We start from the raw sequence: 20,683 nt of genomic DNA, 5'->3' as shown, positions 1-20,683 counted from the left end.
ATTCAAGGCCAGGCTGGATGTGGCTCTGGGCAGCCTGGTCTGCTGGTTGGTGACCCTGCACATAGCAGGGGGTTGAAACTAGATGATCATTGTGGTCCTTTTCAGCCCAGGCCATTCTGTGATTCTGCGTACAACTATGAGAATAATGCCATCTTTCCTTGCCGTGGTGCAGTGCAAATAGTTCAGCATTTCTAACAAAATGAGCTGGTGAGGTGGGGAGGCCAGAGATAAACCACCAGAGCAGCGACTGTACAGCTGGCACTGGAGGGCCCCAACAGAACTCATTTCAGGGCAGCCATGTAGGAATGAAGAGCTGCATGTTTCACTGCTGTTGCTGTGACCAGATAAACTGTTCAGAAAGAGGTTCTTTAAAAGCCACTGTGACTGTTGGCTGTTCTGTAAATTGCTGTAGTAGATTAAATCTCAGCCTATGAGCAGCAAGTATATTCACAGTTACTGGCTCTTGGTCCTTCTGCAGTGATACCAGTTGCTTTGTATTTTACTTGCCTAGTATGTTATTCACAGTAGTGTTAATAGCATTGTTTGCAATATTAATAATTCAGGATTGCTATAAATGTGGGCTTAACTGTGTGTGGGGAAAATATATGGAATGGTCCTCACACAGCCAGTAGCATTCCACCTCTGAATGATCTTTACAGTGCAGCCCATTTACCGGCATGCAGAGTGTGATGAGGGAGCCCGGTCGGACGGGTCCTGCTGCCATGCCCACAAGAGGGGCACTGGCCCAGCAACAGTGCAGAGGAGGCATCCTGAGGTGCACGGCTGTCTGCAGTGCCTGGAGCTGCTCTAATGACATGTAAATGGCATGCAGGTGTCTCTGGCCTGGTAATGGAGGAGGGAGTGAGGGTGAGCTTTGAGAGAAATAAGGACCCTTTCCTGAAAATATATTTTTGTGCTGATAATGGCTTTCCCCCGAGTACCTCTGCAAGAGATGAAAAACAGTTAATGAGATGATGCTGAGATGCTTTTTGCCTAAGCTCTCGTGTTGTGCTGGTTGCCAGCTGATGAGCGTTGTCATGTCTCAACCCAGACTTCCTTTGGACTGGAAAAAAAGCTCTGAGCAGGAAGGTGAGAGGGAAGGTATCCCCTGGAAACTGCAGGGGACACAGTGTCATTGCCGGAGGTACACAGGGCCTGGATAATGAGATGCTAACTTAGCTTCCCTAACGAGAAACCGACTTGGAGTGCTGAATGCTGGAAAATGAAGTCCTGGATTTGATAACTCACACCAGTGCTGGGGTTGGAGGCTGGCTTGGTGCTTTTGCCCACTGCCAGTTGAAAAAGCGATACCTGCTGGAGTACCTTTTTCACTTTTGGGGGCAGTTGGTCATTGAAGGAGCTCTGCTGCCCAGGCATTCCTTTGGCCTCACCTTGTGTAGCACAGGGCAATGTGGCTGCAGGTGTATGAGCAGCTACAGCATCATAGCGGTGAAGCGTGGGTGGCTGGTGCAGACCGTCAGTGTTACTAAATCAGCATTGTGCATTTCCTTCAGCTGCTGAACCTGGTGCTGAGCCAAGAGGCAGCTCCATGGGTAACAGTGCGAGCTGACAGTGAGGCCTGTCAAGAAGCCCCATGTCACATCACAGAAAGGGCTGCTGTCACCCTGTAATACAGCATTTGTTCTGTGCTCATCAAAAGGAAAATGCGATGCAGGGGGATTTGCTGAATTCCAGCGTGAAGGATTTGAGGGGAGAGGCTCACTTCACCTTATCAAAATGCTCAAAAGCACTTCGCATGGACTACAAATTTTAAAAAAAAGTGTTTATTGGAATACGTACTGCTAATAAATAATATTTTGAAATATGTTATTTTGGAAGCTGAATATATTCCATGTCACTTTGGGTGTCTATTCTTACGTGCATCTGTGAGAAGCATTTCCTTCTCACCTGTTTTGGTGCAGCAGTATGAGGAATTCAAGCATGCTTTCAGTGCGCAAGTATAGGTACAGTCATTCCAATCGTATCCAGTTGTTATTTTTTTTCCCTGTAGAAATACCTCATACAGCTGACATCACCAGCTCAGCAATCTTACAGCGCTGAATAATCGTAAACATGTTTGTCCTACTTATTCCCCTGGAGGATTTTTCTGCTTACAATATTTAAAGGAATATGTCCTTGCTGTGACATGGGTGTATTTCAGAAATACTTGAAGACCATACTAATTACAAAGTTCATAGCCTCAACAATGTTTTTCCCACAGTTAAAACTGAAAATGTTTTGCTTGTCGATAAAGAACACCGTCAGTTGAAAATGTTAGAATTGTCCAAGCAAAAATATTTGTTTTATTTATGGAAGGCATCGTCTGATCTTCAATACGTAGGAGTTAAGGGAATGTTTTGTCTTCAAACTGATGAATTAACTCTAGAAACGCTGGTTTCTTGGCATCTCTGTGAAGTTATTCTGCCAGCAGAATAACAAGTTCGACACTGCTCAAGAGCTGCTTTGCTGTGCATCTGGGGTAGTGTTGGGTTATGTAAACCTTTCACCTTTAACTAATATCTGTCTGAAGGACTGAAAATGCAGATTTTTTAATAAAAATGATGTATATGAAAAGGGAAGTTAATGAGAGAAGGGTCACTCCAAATTGTTAGTGACACTACAAGGATCACTTACTGGTTGTGTGGGGTTAATGTTTCGCCTTGGTACTGGTGTTGTTTGCAGCTTACCAGTCAAACGAATGTCCCAGCGTGCCATGCTTTATTCAGACACCTTCCTACAAAGCTGGTTCATTGAGGAAGTTTATTAAATGATACCTGGAAGATACCAGTTGTGTCAGTACAGTCATTTTGATCACATATCCCCCTAGTACAATAAATGAGATTCTTCCATTTATCTTAGCCCTTCCAATAGAGAAGAATCCACCAAGTGCTTTCCAGAGGTGGAGTTAATTGAGCCTGGTTTTAAACTTGAAAGGCTCCCTTGTGACAAGGGAGTGGTTAGAAAAAATACGCAACACTGACTTGTGCAGGTGAGCTGTGGCTTAGGGCTTGGTGGCAGGTCAGCCCTCGCCAAGATCTGTGCCCTGTGACGTGAAGAAGTGCCTTACCTGCTCTGGCAGCAGCGTAGCCGTAAGAGTTGGAGCAGCTGCGCCAGGCAGAGACCTGAGGGGATTCTTTGTTCCACCTCCTCTCTGCTGTCAGCACCTTTCTGCAGCTGTGGCCAATCTCTGGTATTTCTGAGGAAAACCAAAGCAAATAATTCTGTTAATCTGGCTTCTCCAGCACTTTCTACAGATTTGTGTTTCAACATTGATTATGAGCTCAACGTGAAGCTCTTCTGTGATTACTGTATTCTCATTGTGTCTTCGTCAGTGCCTGTTACCTCAAAGGATGGTACAACCTTATTCTTTGCTGGGTTGCTTACGAAGTCCCCTTTTCTACCTGAACATCTGTTTCAAGGAAAATGTGTAGGAACTCTGTAACTGAAAGTAATCGGTGCTCCTCAGTCAAGTTTGGTTAAAGCTGGCAGGAAGGTCACTGGGCTGGACCTCTGCAGACACATGGTGACTGTGTATCTCTGCTTCCTTAGGAAGCAAAGTTGCAAATGACATCCGTATCTTCCTCTAAGATTAGAAGCCAAATTATTACATCTGCGTGCGGGGGGAAATCCTTCCTTTATGACTCCTGTACTTAGCAGGAGAAAGCTTAAAAACAGCACTTGGAAAAACAATTGCTGTATTAATGGAAGACTGCAAAACTGATGAGCCTGGCCAGTAACCATGGAGGAGCAGTGTTGGGAGCATGTTCCGGGTCGGCCAGGGCAGAGGCTCTGCAGCCCAGCCTGGCTTTGTGGTGGTTCCTTGGCTCAGACTTTTACAACTTGTTTCCCAAATCTTTATCGCTTTTGTAGAGCTGTCTGTAAGGAAGATGAGAGGTTTTTGAGAAGTGGACATCAAGACTGAACATAGTAGTGTTCTCAGGAATGCATTGTATTGCAGCAAAATGAATTCCTTTCACTCAACATTTCCATTCGCGTCCTGTGCCACAAGCTTGCTTTCTGGAGCTCATTTGAACTGACCCTTCTGTTCTGAAAGAATGATTTCCTGAGAAACTGATTTTCAAAGTAGTCTTCTCTCCTTCCAGCATTATCTGTATTTCTGATTACTGTGTGAGCGTTCCAAAACATCCTGTAGGACTGTGACCACTTAGCACAGCTTGTAGGAATAACCCCACCTTTATCACTTTCTGCAGCTCTTAATACCATGTGCAAGCTGTGCTGATCAAAATCCTTGTGCAGATCATTGCCAAGTGTGTTAAATGAGAAATAGTCCCAGAAGTTTCACCCAGGAGAGTCTCTTTCAGATCCTTGCTTGTACTACTACATCTTACATTTTGGTGTTTTTCAGTAAGGTGGGTTTGATCTGTTTAATGTATGCCTTGTTAACTGTGATAGATTTTTTTTTTTCTAATGTAAGAAACTTCAAGCATAAAGAATGTACGAAAAAAAAAAAAAGTATTACTAAAAATGCAAGGTTGAGCAATGAAAAAACTTGGTACCTCAGAAATGAGGATAACTGTTGCAGGACATTAACTGAGCACCTGTAGGTCATACCGTGTGCATGGATTTGATTCCATGTCCATACATGTTTTCCACGAGTGTTGTTGAGCAAGGTGCCTATGCTAGGGAATAAACAATGAGGCGTGGTGAAAGAGGAGAAGGACTGCATTCTGATTTCATCATTTGTTGTAGAAGTAGTGTAGTGCAAATGCTGAGTCATGGTTTGAACCAGTGACTGAGCAGCTGGTGGGAAGGCAGGGCCAACCCAAGGGAGCTCAGGTGCATGCAGCCTCATTTAAGGGTTGGCAGTGGAGGCAAGGCTGTCGTGCTGCAGATCCCCGCCTAAAAGCCTTCTACAGGTAAGCAGGTTTTCTTCCTTTGTTCTGTGTCTGTGGCTACTGAATTTGGGTTTGTTCTCATTTGCTGTAGTCTAGGATTGTGCTATTCCACTATTGCTGCTGTACTTCCCATAGCATTACAGGTGTTAAAAGCATTGTGTAATGTTTACAGTAGTTGAATGATGTTCTGTAGAACTGGAGTCTACCTGGGCATTGCTAGAGGTCTCTTCATTTTTCCGGTCAGATTATTTAATAAAAAAGATCTTCTGTAGGCTATCACTGTTTTCATATTTGTAAAATAAGTCTTGTGGGAATGCTAGGTGCTCAAAGGTGATGGTGACCTAATGGGAACTGTGCTTTGAATCTGTGAAGTCCTCTATACCACAGAATCCTTTGGAGAGCAGGCTGCTGGCATCTTTAAGTGTTACTTTTTCTCTAATCTGTCTGTGTTCAGTCTATGGTCTGTAAAATGGGAGTAATAATAATACCAGCTCCCATCTTCCATCCTGTGACAAATTAGTGAAGTGTTCTGATATAGCAATAAATGCTCAGAAAGAAAAGAGGGATTCCTTTTTTGATAGAAGAATTTAAACAGCACATAAAAGGAATGTCTTGGATTATACCTTGAGAACAGGAAGAAAACAAAGTGCTAAGCTGCTCATTAAATTAGCACTGTTTTCTCTGCACTGAATAATGTAGAGATCTTGTGGAAGAATGGTGTGTGACTGTGTAATGAGAGATCATATATGGAAATCTAATGAATATTTATGCTTCTAGAGGCAAATAAAAGTTGCACAGATACTTAGTTCTATTCTTTTCCCAAATTAAATGTTGTTAATCCACTAATGTGAAATATTTTGTTTCAGGAAATTGCATGAAGGATTGTTTATCAGGAAAACATTATAAAGAGTGTCATGTGCTGTTGTCTGTCCATTTCCACATACTGCCCTCCCTGCCTGTTGCCACATCCATATCGTAAATCCTCTACATTGTTGCTCTCTAAGGAACTGTGCAACTGGTTCATTGTTCGTATGTCAGTTTGCATATGCAAATGACATGATGCCATACATTTCAGCTGCAGAAAAAGCTGTTTCTATAATCAGGAAAACTAGCAATTAATGAGCTGGGAGTAGGAGCAGATACTGCTGTGGGCAGGAACAGCAGGCTTTTGTGCCCTCTATGACTTTCTCTGTATCCGCTTGGTTTTTAAAGCTGCCACGTTGCTGAGACAGCCCCTGGTTGTCTGCCTGGTTGATTCTGCCTTCCAAGGGCTCAGTGCTGTGTAAACGTGCAGTTGAAAGCTCATTGGCTTCAAAAATGAGCTTAAAGGTGGGGAGGCTTGATCTGAAAAAAATATGTATGAGACCAGCAAGCTTTTAGAGGTCTCGTTTCTTCAAGCAGTTGTATTGCTCTCCAGGTTGTCTTACAGCTGAAGGAGGGAAAATAGAGCAGCAACAACTGAGGCAAACTTTCATCAGAGGTAAGCATGTGTATGAGCTGGGAGATGCTGTGTAGAGGAACACGAAGAGGAGGTGTTGCCTGCTGAAGGCTTGCTTTGCCATTCTTTCTGCATGTGCTTCTGTGTAGCCCTTGCGTTCTGCCACCTTTATCTAATAGCAGCCTATTCTGGTACAAAGTAACACACTGTGCAAGTGCTTTTGGATTGTAGCATGGTATTTAAAAGGAAACACAGATGTTAGTGAACAATTCAGAGAGGAAATGAAAAGAGGAAGAGCATCTGGAGCCTTGAGTCTGGGCTGGAGCTTTGTTTGTGGTTGATTTAGTACTGCTGGGCCATTGCAATCAGGTCTGGACTCTGTGCTTTTGAGTAGGTGCCCCAAGTATTCCCCAGCATAGCTGAGTGTGCTCTGCTCTGGGCACAGTGCTGTGTAAATCCTGATTTTTTTTTTTTTTTTTTTTTTTTTTTTGAGGGTTTGGGGAAAGGACAGCTGGATTTCTTTGACACCAACACCAATTGCAGCAGCCACAGCCATGAGTTTTACATCCCTTTCAGTTCTTCCCAGCCTTTTGGCAATGTTGATGCCCAGAGCAGCTGTGTGCATTTACCCAAATTTAGCAAAGGGCTGTCACCCAGAGGGAGGGAGGCTAGGGACTCCTGCCTCCCCAAGGGTTTTGTGGCTCAATCACTTTTCTGAGCTCCGGTAAAGGTGGTAAATCTGCTCCTTTTATAGATTTAATGGAAAGGTTTGTGAGTGTCTGTAAAACAAACTGTTACACCACCTGTGGTGATAATAAATATTTTACGCTCTGCAGAAGTGAATTTGTCTTAACAAAGCTCTTGGTTACAGTAACCTGCGTGTTTCTGTTTAGCTGGTGCATGTTTGCTGTATCTGCACGTCTGAACAGACCTGCCAGAGCATTCCTGCCTTCATTCAGCTCCTCTCGCTATTTCCTGTGAGTGCGTTTGCTCAGCACCCCAGTACTGCTGTATGCGCTGCCCTCAGCATCTCGGTGTCCTTGGCGAAACAGATTCAATGAGCTCTGCAGCTTGCATATGTGCCAAGTCTCTCTTTGGATCTCTGTTTTACTATTTAAAGAAACAGTTTTTTATTTTGCAGCCTTCCATTGATTTAATGAATGAAATAAAAGTGAGTTGTCTTTTGCTGTCAGGGACGTAGTTCATGTCTCCTAATAAGTAATATAGGCGTTATCTGTGTTTAATGTAGAGACGCCCGCCCTTCCTTGAGCCTTGGTGCTGTATTGCCTGCTGTCTAGATCTAGGCAAACTTAAAAGCAGCCCAAAAGACATTTGATGGGATCAGCCTGAAGGTCAGTTCTTTGTTGTCTTTGGAGCTTGACATGAATAGTTCCATGGAAAGGGTAGAACCAGAGACATGGGAAGAGACATGGATTGTTTTCTTCAGTCTTTTTTTCCCAATATATATTCAAAATGATAAAATGCTTCAGGAATGTAAACTGTAAAGACAGAAGTCGTCTCCCCTTCCCCCTTTTTTCTTTTAATTATTTTTTATTTTTGGGATGTAGCAATTTCCTCTTTTTTTTTCTGCATTTAGAAGGACATTTTATTCTGCTCTGGGGTATTGACCATTCTAATCCTCAAAACATGCTGTTCAAACCTCCTGGAGGTTTCTGCCAATACAGCTCATTCAGGCTTCCAGGAGTGCAGGGAGAGGAAGGTATTAGAATACATGCAACACTTGTGGAGGGCAAAGGTATTGGAGGTTGAGGGAGGGAGGGGTAGGTCCACTGAGGGCCATTAAACATAATGGTCCAGATGCAATTGTGTTAGCGGAGATGTGGGCTCTAAATGCAGACTGCTTGGTGGAAGCAGGAGATTTTGAAGTGTTGCATATTTGTGTTTGAAGATGCTTTTATTTAGTGTATGGCTGGTTTCTAAATACAAGTCATATATAAATACTGCAAATGTATTGGTTGTTCTCCTTTCTCAACAGACAGAAAAGAAATCGTGCCCAGCTGTTCCTCCCCTATATGAAGCTTTGTCTGAATAATATGTAGTGGAGTATGAGAGCTTCACTTTTAGGCCTTCTAGACAATGCTCTTCATGAGTGACTGCTTCTGTTCCTTCTGGAAGTCCAGTACAGTTCTATAGTGATGAGTAGACCAAGCCTCTAATGCACAATACATGAAATTTAGATGGGCACAACTTCTGTACAGTAACATTGCTGAACTGAGTATTGCTGGCAGAACAAGTAAAGGAGTGTACATATGGGTTATGTGAGCTCCAGTGTTTAGAGGAAAAATGATGAAAAGAAAGAAGAAAAGCAAGCTGCTTATGGAAATCATTTTCCTGCTATCCTGGGACATAAATAATTTGTGCCAAAACATGAAGAACTGAAAGTATTTCTTCAATGCTTTTCCATTATTGGACCAGACTGCTAAGTTTGAACTGAGTGCACTGGTTATGTATATATGTATACATATGTATATATGTATACAATAATTAAAGCAGAAACAATATGTATATATATGTGTGTATATATATACACTTATTTATATATAACCTGTAACAATTAACTACACCATCCCCTGAGGTCTAATAGAATATCTGTCAACTCAGCTACAGACACAATCTGATCAGCCTTTAACATTTTACAAATGAATGAAGAAATTGCACTCATATGCAAAGATTTAATTCCTTTATAAAACCCAATGACACCACTGACTCTATGCGAACATGTGTTTTCTTATTTTAACCCATATTCATTGTCTTTTAAAAACGCTGCAGGTTTTGATGGTGCCTTTGTACCATCATTCTCTTCATAATGTGAAAAATGCTTTCATGTTTCTGATAGGGAAATGATAATTTGCAGTCTTGAAGAGATTGTCACATAAAGGAGACTGCGTGTGCTAAGCTGCATGTGCTGCACAGATGAGGTAATGTCTGTGGTGCACACCAGATTAACCTGGTTGGAGCACGGAATACCATTTTAATGATGAATTAAAAAAGGGGGGTGCGTGTGTGAGCATATCGCTTTGGGCAGAAGGGTGAACTCCTCCTCAGAGCAGGTTAAACGTGAGAGAAAGGGGCTGTGCTGCAGAAATGTACCGCAGAATTAATGCATTGTCAGAGGGAGTTCGGAGAAAAAGAGGATTGTCCCAAGTTGACGTATGGCTTAATGAGGGGCTGGAGAAATGGAGTGGAGGTGTAGAGGGGAAACAGATAAAAATAATTCTAGTTTCCTCTTCCCATCCGAAAGCCAGGTGTTACGTATTTTCTTTGCCTCTGGAGTCTAATAAAAGACCTGTGGGAGTCGATGAAAATATTTTTGTCTCTGTGTTCTATTTTTCCCCAATAATAAAAATTTTGAGGGAAAAAATGAAACACCGTGGTAGTCCTTAAGGTATTTCTTTAGATGATGTAGATTGGAAATCATTTCCTTACAGGACCAATGGTATAATCCCAGATCAGAGTTCAGCTTTTAAGCCAGTTTTGATCTATTTTCACAAAACTAAGACTTAAGAAATTTAATTGCCAGATGGTTTGAGAATCTACTTCCTATTACACGTGCTAAGCTGGGCTGGAACGTACCCTTTTGAGAATAACTGAGGTGCAGTCAGTGGATATTCTACCTGCAATGACGTGCTTTGTGTACGGAGCAGGGGAAGAGCACGTTTCGTAGATTACTGCTCTGAAGCTTCAGAAATGTGGCACAGTATTGAGTATCTATATCATTTTTAGCAAATGCTGAGACTTTGTAGCTTAATGATTGGAAGTATTTACATTTTCCAGATGGGAGGAATTTCGGTCTCTGTTGTGCAGCAAAACTTTCTGCTTTAATTATATGTATGTCTTTTAAACTGGAATCAGAAGCTGCTTCACCGACGTGCTCCATTTATCATAGGAGTCCACCTTCAGAAATAGATTTTTCATAACTGCAGAAATAGAAAGAGAAGTGGAGAGGTCAGTCCTTGTTAATTGAAGGCAGCCAGTAGCTGATGTGGACAATCATAGATCTGAGCAAAACCTCACTTGTCTGCTGATGTACCATTACTGTGATTAATGGTGCAGTACACTTATACTAACAGTCGAATGAGTATATTAACATTATAAAAGTCTTTAAATGAAGGTTTATATTTGACTATCATTTTTGATAGCCAAGTGGCTGTTAAAGAACTGTATTCACTGTCAGTAGTTTTATGCCAGTCGATGCCAATCCTTTCCTCTAGGGTGACAGCTTGTAGACTCCAACCCAAGGGTCGTTGTTGACATCAAGCTGCAAGTACCATTGAGAAGTGATTTGCATTAACGTCCCTTCCTGCACAACAACCACAGAAGGGAGTGCGAGGAAGTATGTATGACTCCTTGCTTTGCTTCATGTTACACTTCAGAATAGGAGCGATCCTCCTGTATCTCCCAGCCCGACGCTGTCAGCAAGGCAGCTGCCATCACATGTTTCATTTCAGCTGCTGACCTCAGGCTGCCACTGCGCCTTTTGTGTGCAGGGGTTTCCCAGGCACCAAGCTCTACAGCAGTGCTGTACAGGGTGTGTGTGATGGGCCTGAGGCTGCTGGGAAGTGCTGGTGTTACTGTAAATGTGCAGCCAATTCAGCTCAGGGAGGATTGGGTGTTTCCATTCAGTCTCTGCTTTACAGTCAAACATACTGATGGAGAAAGGAAGCTTGAAAAGAAATGTTGAAGTTCCCTTTATGGAGTTGAAGGTGTGTTCACTTCTCTGCAGGTGGTTTTTGTTTGTTTGTTTTTTCTTTTTTTTTTTTTTTCAATTTTGAACACTGCCCTACAAATTGTATGCAAAAGAAATGCTTTCATCTCACACTGTCCTCCACACCAGAGCGATTTCTCAACGGATTATATGGGGCTTCAGAATCTTATTATATGTGGAGAAATACACATCTTGCCTGAAGGACATCTCGGAGAAAACTCTTAGGAACAGCTGCCTGGCAGATGACAGTAGGGGTCTCAGGGTGGATTCCTAACAAATTGCTGAAGAAGGTTGGCATGAATTACAAGACTGAAGCACAAACCATAGCAGGAGAGCAGAAGGAATGTCCCAATGTTTGGAATCAGCCTGCGCCATGACCAGTAGCTGCAGCAGCACCACAAATGGGTGCTGCCAGGTGGGCAGTGGGACTGCCACCCTACAGCCACGTCTGCCTGCTGCCACCCTGCTCCTTTCCCGTTAGTGTTTCCCTGCAGAATGACTGTGACTTCCAGGGGCACCTTTAGGAATGTTTCTTTGGTACCAAAGGTACCGCTGATTTTTTTGTTTTCGTTTTGTTTTTTTTTCTTTCAAGATAAGTTGTTTGTTTGCAGCCCCTGCCCCAAAGCCACACTCACAGGCTGTCAGCTTCTGGAGCTGAGGATCTGACCCTTCACCACCATGGAAAGCAGCACCCCAGCCTAGGTGAACTTCGGCATATTTTCCTAATTGATGTGAATGAGATGAAAGGGAAAACTGACTCCTGTGACCTCTGTAGCATAATTGTGTACCATGTGTTGCATGAATAAAGGGGTGTGCCATAGCTGCATAAATGTGAACTGACGTCGTTCTACTCTTAACAGCTTTGCTCTGTGTTGTCCAGGTAAACTAACAGCTGTTACCCTTTGCTCCTCTTCTGTCGCCTCCCACATACCCGGTTTGTTTGCATGGTGCAGCTTGGTGCGTCTCACAGTTTGGTGCTCAGCATTGCTGGGATTTTCAGTCCATCCGTGCAATTGTCCAAGACAGAGCAGGCAGAGTGCTGGGGCAGGTCCTTACGTGCATTGCTGTGCTGTAATTTGCAGGAGGAACATGTGGATGTGGGTCTGCATTGCAGCTCAGACACTCATCAGAGGGATGGGTGAGGCAGTGTGTGTAACATGCAGAACAGGTGCAAACCACCACTGCTGTGGGACAGATTCATTCGAGCTGATTTTGTGGATTTCTTTTTCACTTAAAAATGAGTGATACTGCAAAGGCTTTGAGCATAATTGGTTTTATGTTATATGTTTGTGAAAGAACTAGACCCTGTATTTTGATTTAATTAAGGCTTTTGTGCCTGGCTCAAAACTGAGCTCCTGCCATATCTTGCCTTTCACTGAAGGGGCTGGAGCAATCCGCGCTGAAGTGCATCACTGTACTGCATTGCTTCAGCCAGTTCAAAGTTGAATGCTCATGCTTGTGTTTTAAGTTATGTACTTAAAGCTCTTTCTTCTAGAATTGGGAAGAGGTCAGCAGGAGCTGAGCCCCCTTTCCTTGCCCTCGGTTAGGATAAAGTTTCCCCACTGCATGGAGAAGCAGAATGGTACTAATTATGCTCTTGGAACACTGGCATGTATTGTATGTGTGTGCTGGAGCCCCATTTGTCCTACCCTCATCTGCTCTTTGGGGATGTATGTGACAGTCAAAGGGATGTTTGACCTGTGGGAGCATCAGACAAATGGGCTGGAGATACTGCTCAGGAGAAAGGCTGTCCGAAGGGCTGTCTTATCACTGATGGTACTTAATATAGTCAGGATATATTACTTCTCATCAAGTGAACCTTTGATGAGAGGTCTGATTCACTTCTTGTGGCTGCTGTTGTGCTGTAGAGCTTTTAGTACAGATGTACATACAGTGCGAATCAGGATATACTTCTGGAAGCATCCTAAATGCTGAAATATATAATAATGCATATATAAATGCACGTATTATGTATGTGAGTATATGTGTATTTATATAAGGACTTCCACCACAGTATGTCCAGATCCATAATCAGAGAAACTGGAAATATGAGTCTGTGCCTGCATTGTTAGAACAGCAGCACCTTGTAGTTTCAGCAGCATTACTGCCGATGTGAATGTTATGCTTGAAGAGTTGGGTTCAATACCTATTGTGTTCAGAGAGAGCCTTTCCTGTGCCTTGCGTCAAACTTTAATTTCTAACTGAAGGTAGCTGTAGCTAGAAGCCAGTTCAAGTGCCTTGGGACTTCTTTGATATGTGGAGTGTGTTATAAAATAAGTAATGGTGAGGAGGAAGGGCTCATGCTTGGCGGAATGGCCTTCCTGCTTTAGAAACAGTATCACCTATATCTTAGCACTGTAAATCCTAGCTATAGAAGAGTCACAGTTAAGGCAAGATCTGTCTGTGGCCAATGCGAGGTGGGAACTGCTGCAGAGATTGAAACACCAGAGCGGGGCGTTCCGGGCAGGGAATTGGCTTGGGAAGGTGAGGGCACGCGTTGTGCAAGGAGGGGCTGAAGCGCTCCCTGTGAGCAGCTGGCTCAGGCACATCAAGCTGCATGGGAGGTCTGTTTAAAACCACTTTGTTTAGCAGAAAAGCAACAATTAGGATTAAAAGCAGTTTGTCTGTTAACATCTAGGATTAATTTCCTGGCTCTGACTTCATGTTGGCATCTGCATTGTGAAAGAATTAAAGCCAAACTTTGGTCAAACATCTGCAGAGTATCTAGAAAGTACAGAAGTGTCTCTGTATGTGATCTCTGGCTGGGGTCTATGAGCTCACTGAACTTCTCCCGTTGTCAGGGTGGGCTGTGACATGTGCCTCTGGTTACGCCTGGCTATGGAACTACATTTCCTAATAGCTGGGAAGCCCTGTAATAGTGCAGCACTCTTCTTCAGTTGCTTCATGTATTGAGAGAATTCTAGAAGCAATTCTAGAAACATGGTGTTGGGTTATGTCCATTGGCTTCCCCTGCGGCCTCTCCCTTCTCCAGACAGCTCAGCTCAGGTGCTTTCTTCCAAAGCACAGCCCCTGGTGTTATTTGCACTGTGGCCCTGCAGAGCTGCACATGCCGTGGTGCTCTGCTGTCCTCTTCCATCTGCATTCCTTACATTGGCTGCCTACAAAGCATGGACTAGTTTAAATCGGTAGTTCTGATTTTTAAAGCACTTAATAGCAATAAAGATCAGCTATATTTGAAGATCATCTTCAACCTTCCCTTTCTGGGCATCCATGGTTGGTTCATTGCTTACTGTTTCTTGCTGGCCTGCTGTAAATTTGGAGGTGTGCAACTTTCCTGGGGTGCAGCTTGCTTTGTCCCTCACCCTGCTGAAACAGCTTGTTACTTTTAGTGTGTGATGGGATTTGATTATTAACAGCTTGATGGCTTTTTTCTCTCCTTTTTTCAAGCTGTCTGACAGGAATGGACCAAATGCTGTCAGTATTCTCGTTAATAAATTTGCAGCTGCTCAGTGATGGAGTGCTGCCCCTTTGGAGGGACTTTGGGCAATGAGCCCTGCTTACTGCACAGGAACATGAGGAAGAGCAGCTCCTCTCTGGAAGTCTGTAAGTACAGAAACTCTCATTTAGGAGTGCAGTTCGTGTTTAGTATGTTTGTGTTCTGATCTTCCAGTGTCTCCACATGCCCAAGGCCGTACCCTGCAGCTGGGTATGTGCTTGGCAGATGGGTGACTCAGGGCCGTCAGCCTCCCCCTGCTCTGCCATGGCACGGCCATTGTGTCCTGTGGAGGGGTGGGTAAGTGGGTCTGCTGCCCCTTCCCCATGAGGGCTATGAGTCCTAACTGGAGCTCCATCGCCTGGGGAAGATGGGGCCACATCACTGTGGGCATTAGGGGATTGACAGAGCTTTCATGTCTGTCTTCTAATCGCAAAACCTCGTTCCTTATGGATGGGCCAAGTGGATGCATCGTGTCGCAGTGAAATGGGAGCTGTGTGCCGAGGAGGGCGTGTGGGCTTTGGTGCTGTCAGCCAGTACCTGTGTGGAGTTCTGTATGCCAGGCAGGATGCGGGCAGAATGCATGGCTGAGATTTTCTTAAAATGAAAAGCTTTTTTATGGGGCAAAGAAAAGTACATAGAAAGGAAGTGAAGCACTCCAGTCTTGGGCTTCTGATGCAGTCAAGAAGAAATAGTGGAAATATTGGAAATGGAGAACGGCAACAAGTTAAATCACATTCTAGTCTTGTGTGGAAGTGTGAAACTGCTGCAAAACACCCAGCTCTCACAGCTCTGTTGATTCCAATGAGATGCACACAGCTAAGTGAGTTGGTATGAACTCATCAGGTGGACGGGGAGCAGAGCAGATCTTTATGAACGTAAGCACATTGGGCAATAACTGAAATGCCTGAAAATCATCACGACACTGATAGGTGTGAATTTATGCCAGCTTGCAAAGAAGTACATTTTCTATCTTAATTATTGAGGAGCAGATGATTATGTTATGTCCTATCACTTGGGGGGGGGAGGGGATGAGATTAGAAGCCTGGGGAATGAGAATGTTATTAGAAAAGTAAAGATGATGGTATTTGCTTTGGGAAAAAAATCCGTAAGAGGTTGGCATTGTACTGCAGTTACAGCAACAACTGCAGCCAGCAGCTGAGTGCCTGCTTCCACACCGCGCTCTGTTCAAACAATGATCATTGTGCATTTCTGGGATTAGGTGCTAAATGGATTACTGGGAAATTCTCAAAATAAGAATGGGTAATCCCTTTACAAAATGTAGCTGGCAATTGAGAAGCACCACTTTAATAGGTGATTTTTATGTATTTTTTTTAGATTTTGGCATTAAAAATAGAATATAGGTCATTCTGCCTGGCTCAACTATGTTGATTATTTTATTAGATAAAGAAAGGGGATATTCACATTATAATATGTGCCAAAGCTAATATTTACCTTGTATAGCACATAAAGGCAGAATTGCACTGAGTGAAACTGAGGGCGGAAGAGAACAAACTCTTCTCAGAGTCCACTGTAGACAGAACAAATATTAATGGATTTAAATCATTCTAATGCAGTCAGGAAAGATACCAGGAAAAAAAAATCTGTCAGTGATAGAGAAGTGAGGCATGGGAGGGGTAGCAGAGGGATCCCTCGGAACTGCTCTTGCTGGTAAGCATTAACCCACTTCTTGGCAGGGTTCACCTGCAGCAGAACTGCTCTGGGACAGATGTAACTCTCTCTTCAAGTCCTCTCCACTTCCATTTTCTAATGCCTTTTAATAAGGCTGTTGTTTGAGATTAAACTGTGAGTTTAATCTCCCACACATCATCTTTGCCACTTGAAGATGCTGCTCCCCAGTTCAGCCGCTCGCTTGTGCGTGTAGCTGTGCAGCAGCTCACGTTGCTGTAGAGTGAAGACAGCACTGCTGGCACTGCACAGCTGCTGCTCCCTGCTCTGCATGGTGAGGAGATGGAACACGCTGAGTTCCAGCACCAGCAGCTGCCGCAGAGGAATCAAGATGGTAAGGAAGAGGTGAGGCTGAATTCTCCTCTATGTTAGCCACTTTATTTCGTTTCCCATTACGTGAGAAATACGGAAGTTTGAAAGACACCAAGAAGCAGGGATAGCAAAGAGAGGACAGACACTGCACAACACTGGGGTGAGAAGATCAGAATGTAATAAGCCTGTGATGTGGGGACTTGCTGACCACTACCACAGTGGGAAAGGAGGGGTGAGCACAAGGGGTAAGCTGGAAATTCAGATTGGACATTTACAGTACACGGTATATGTAGAAAAATATGGTTCTCAAGAAGTTTTCACTTCTTTTTCTGCACTTCTAGCATTAATGAGCCCATTGGCTTGTATACCCTGATGACCATCACTGCTTTCTTTGGGTCAGAGGGAGAGAAAATGTCATCAGAAAAGATATTCTCTTCCTATGCTGGAGCATACACATGCACCTCCTCAAGCCAAGGCGCTTTGACTGCCGGTGGAGCCAGTGGTGTGTCACTCAGTGTGCCCAGCAGCAACCACAGGGAGAGATTCAGTATCCATCACCCCCACCTGTGTGGACAGGCAGGGGACAGCACCAGGATGGGCAGAGAGAAGCTGGAGTGGGGGCAGTGGGTATCAGCTGGGGGCTGCTGCCACACAGGGCTGCAGAAGCAGCGCAAATGGTGAACTGAAGAGGCAGCCCGCTACCCTGCAAGCAGCAGTCATGGAGCAGCATGGCCATGCTACAGCATGAGCAGCTGGAGCAGCCGTGTGACATGCAGGCTTGGGCTAACGCTGGAGATATCATGAAATGAGTAATTAAGAAGCGGGTTCTCTCCCCTTCCCCATCACTTCATCTGCTCTTAATAGAACAGCTTCTCAACAGCCTTCCCTGTGGGGAATGTCTATGTTATTGTTAAGGTCTGTCGGGTGTATTTTAGAGGTAAAAATATTTCTGAAAACATTGCCTTGCTATGTCTGTGTAGTAAAACAAAAGGAAGTGAAAAGTGACAAATGCATTAAGAAAATTAAGTCAGTCAGAATAAAGAACAAAACTTCCTTTTCTGCCACTTCGGGCTGTACAGGTTGCTTCATGTGCAGGGAGGCCTGATGAGCAAAGCTTTGGAATTCCAGGCCAGAAAGCCCCCTCTCCTCCTAGGAATTATCTCGGCTTATTCCCAAGTATTTTTATGTGACTCTTAGCTCAAGCCCTTACATGTGTTGACAAATTCTGCCAGTCTTTCCATCCTTTGATAACTGTAGGACATTTTCCTTTTTTTGTAGTAAGACCAGGACTTCACCCACTGAGCCGTCGCTACCAAACCTCTGTTCTGGAGCACAGCCCAAACACAGAACGCAAAGGTGAAACATTTCAAGCCATTTACATACATGTGGAAGAAGCAGGGTAAAATCAAATGAAAAGATTCCTGATTGTGCCTTATGGTATTGACTACACATTCATTTTAACATCCAAAATTAGTCTGTAAGTGAGCAGAAGCGGCTGAAACACGAGACCAAAGGAATTACCTAGTGAGTCATCAAAGTGCTTTATTTTATAAAGCCTTGCTCATGGTTGGAGTGTAGTCTAAGCACTAACATATACAATAATGCGACTTCCGTGCCCTGTCCAAATAAACAGTTTATCAACAATAATGAGTGACAAAACTGCTACACAGACAAAAAGGGTACATTTCTAAAATGGTCTAAAAATGTACAGTGATTGGCCGCAATGGAACATTTACTCCACGTATGTGTACCTCATTTTGACTTCAGGGTCTTGCTGCGGCCTCGCGCTTCAGGAAGCCACAGGAAATGAAACTCTGGTGATAAATGCAGACAACGGGAGAATAGGGGAAAGGACAACAAAATCAAGCCACAGTACCAACTTATTTAAATACATACAATACAAAAGTATACACATACATTACAGTGCTGCAGACATCACTAAGTCAAACGTAACAAAAAATCCTGTAGGGAAGGCAGGGGAAAGGAGAAAAGAATTAGTACACAGCAACAGGGATAGCATTGCCTTTGGCCACCAAAGAGTGTGATGGGCTGCTATCTATAGGCTCCTCAGAAGTAAAATGTACGTTATGCACAGGTGCAGGCTGAGTAGCACTGATGTTAGTAATGGAGAAGGCATGCTGGCACTCCTGATCTCTGTTAGAAATGATGATGGGGAGGGCTTGACTTCCTTTAGATTGCCTACAAAATCTAACAATTTCAATAAAGAAATTTCAAAGGCACAGCTTTAGCACAGTGTATAAGTAGATAAACTTTAAGCATATGTAAATTTGTCTTTCAAGCATGGAATCTTCCAGGGAAAAATACAAGAAGAGCAGAAATACAATGTCATTGTTTAAAAATTTTAAACAAGTTAAACATGATCAGCACAGTTTTAGGCAACGCACTGTACAATCAGATTTGAGTACACGGCAGGACAGGTCGTTTTGGTGATAAAAGACGTCCTTGGGAAAAATCCCTCTGCAATATCCTTCCTCATTTTATTGTAACAGTCTGCCAGGGACGTGAGTGAGACATTCACCGTAGTACATGGCTGCACGTTACGCTTGGAGGGTGACAAACATACTTCATCTGTACTGCAAAATAACTTTACATGTAAACTTAAAAGTCATATATTGTACACAGCTCTAAAATTCAGAAATATCCCTGCTTTCCTAATCATGTAAACAGTAAAATCTGGGGTTAATTTTTAGAGGGATAATCTATAATAAAATACTGCCGTTTAAGCAGTACAATGTAAGCATCCGAACTTCAAATTCCCATGAAATTACAAGAGAATGGAGTTTCTATCTGTGCGCACGTCTCGTGGGTGAGAGACTCTGCTACTATTGCCCAGAACTCTGCACTTCTTCAGATAAGCTTCTTTCCACTTGTAACGTTATTAGTTCCTATATGGCAAGAATATAAAACAAATAAAAACTTCGGGTAACAAAGTGAAATAAGCAAGGTTTTCCCTTAATGTAAGTTCACGGTAGCAAAAATGTACGCACAGCATGAGTTACACGTTAGCTCTTTGTAAGGTAGGAGACATCAGCTCCTGGTGCCTGAGAGCACGGACTGTCCGATGCGATGTGCGGAGGAAAAGGAAGAAATGGGAGAAAGGGGAAAAAAAACCAACAAAAAACCCCCCAACTGCAAAAACCTGATGGGAAGAGTTCCGGCACCACGGGTCCACTGCTGCAGTGCTGTTTGTAAGGAGTGCCAGTGTGCACGGTGTGAGTGTAACATTCGCAGTAAGGTTTTTATTATTATCATCACCGTCATGAATACTGTCACGTATCTTTTAGTTCAAAAAATAAACTGATCCACAGTTTACAATTTGCTATCAATATTGTAGATTTAACATGCATTTACTTTCCCCACCCCCACCCCACGCCTCTTTGCTCAGTTGCTCCGTTTCGGCTGGTAGCGTCAGAGTGGGACTGTCACAGTGCACTCTGAGTAAGCTGTTCTATTTATTTAATTTAATGTTTGTTTTTTTGCACACACAAAAGAGTCAGAAATAGCTAGAACTATGCTGGGAATATCAGGCAGCTGTTAAAGCGAGTATTCCACCCCACTTCAGTCATCTTTGCCAGCAGATGTAAACAAAGGGGTTGCTTTCTGCAAGATGAGCGCTTCTCTGAGTTCCTTTTTCCCTACCCTTGTAGTCTCTGCTGCTGTCCCCAGGTCTCGTGTCTGTCCGCTGTGACATGAGGGGTTACGTCAAGATGTTGGCAATAAAGTCCAAGAAGCGCTTTGAATACTGTTCAGGATTAACAGTTGAAATTTCTGCACCGGCCTAAATAGAGGATGGAGAGGGAAGAGGAAAGAAGGAAGAAGCAGTGTTCAGTGGATGCTCTGTCACCAGCAGCACCGTGATGGATTAATTTGTGGTCTCAAACCAGACACACACACAGTCATCAACCCTCTGGCAGAACACGAAGGGCACCTTTTTAGGCTTCACACCAGTATAGGTATGTTGGGCATCCACAGTATCTGCCTCCCGGTTCTGAATGGCATTCTTTACTTTCCTTATTCCTCTTTACTTTCGTTGTGTTTCATTCTCCTATACAATTTCCACTGCTCACACCTAAGCACACTACTCACAGATTCCTATCTCTTGAACAGCAGCATCTTCCTGTAGAGAAGACTGAACTACTGCATTTGGACCTGATGTGTCCCCACTTGGCTGATGCACACGGCTATCT

General features: G+C 43.5%; 1 protein-coding gene and 1 long non-coding RNA gene across 2 annotated transcripts in view; one reads left to right on the top strand and one right to left on the bottom strand.

Moving 5' to 3' along the window:
- Nucleotides 1-14,594: 14,594 nt before the first annotated feature.
- On the top strand, nucleotides 14,595-19,870 carry LOC109368209 (uncharacterized). The gene is made up of 2 exons (XR_014884214.1): nucleotides 14,595-16,508; nucleotides 17,754-19,870. It is a non-coding gene; the product is annotated as an uncharacterized LOC109368209 (long non-coding RNA).
- PIP4K2A (phosphatidylinositol-5-phosphate 4-kinase type 2 alpha) overlaps nucleotides 18,001-20,683 on the bottom strand; it is a 100,250-nt gene continuing 97,567 nt past the window's right edge. The window contains exon 10 of the mRNA XM_085227278.1: nucleotides 18,001-20,274. Coding sequence (XP_085083404.1) covers nucleotides 20,194-20,274 — 81 coding nt within the window. The 3' untranslated portion in view covers nucleotides 18,001-20,193. The remainder of the gene's footprint in view (nucleotides 20,275-20,683) is intronic.

The sequence above is a fragment of the Meleagris gallopavo genome, chromosome 6, assembly GCF_905368555.1.
Source record: "Meleagris gallopavo chromosome 6, MGAL_WU_HG_1.1, whole genome shotgun sequence".
Classification (NCBI taxonomy): domain Eukaryota; kingdom Metazoa; phylum Chordata; class Aves; order Galliformes; family Phasianidae; genus Meleagris; species Meleagris gallopavo.
The sequence above is the reverse complement of the archived record's forward strand: the minus strand, read 5'-3'. Positions and strand labels throughout refer to the sequence as shown.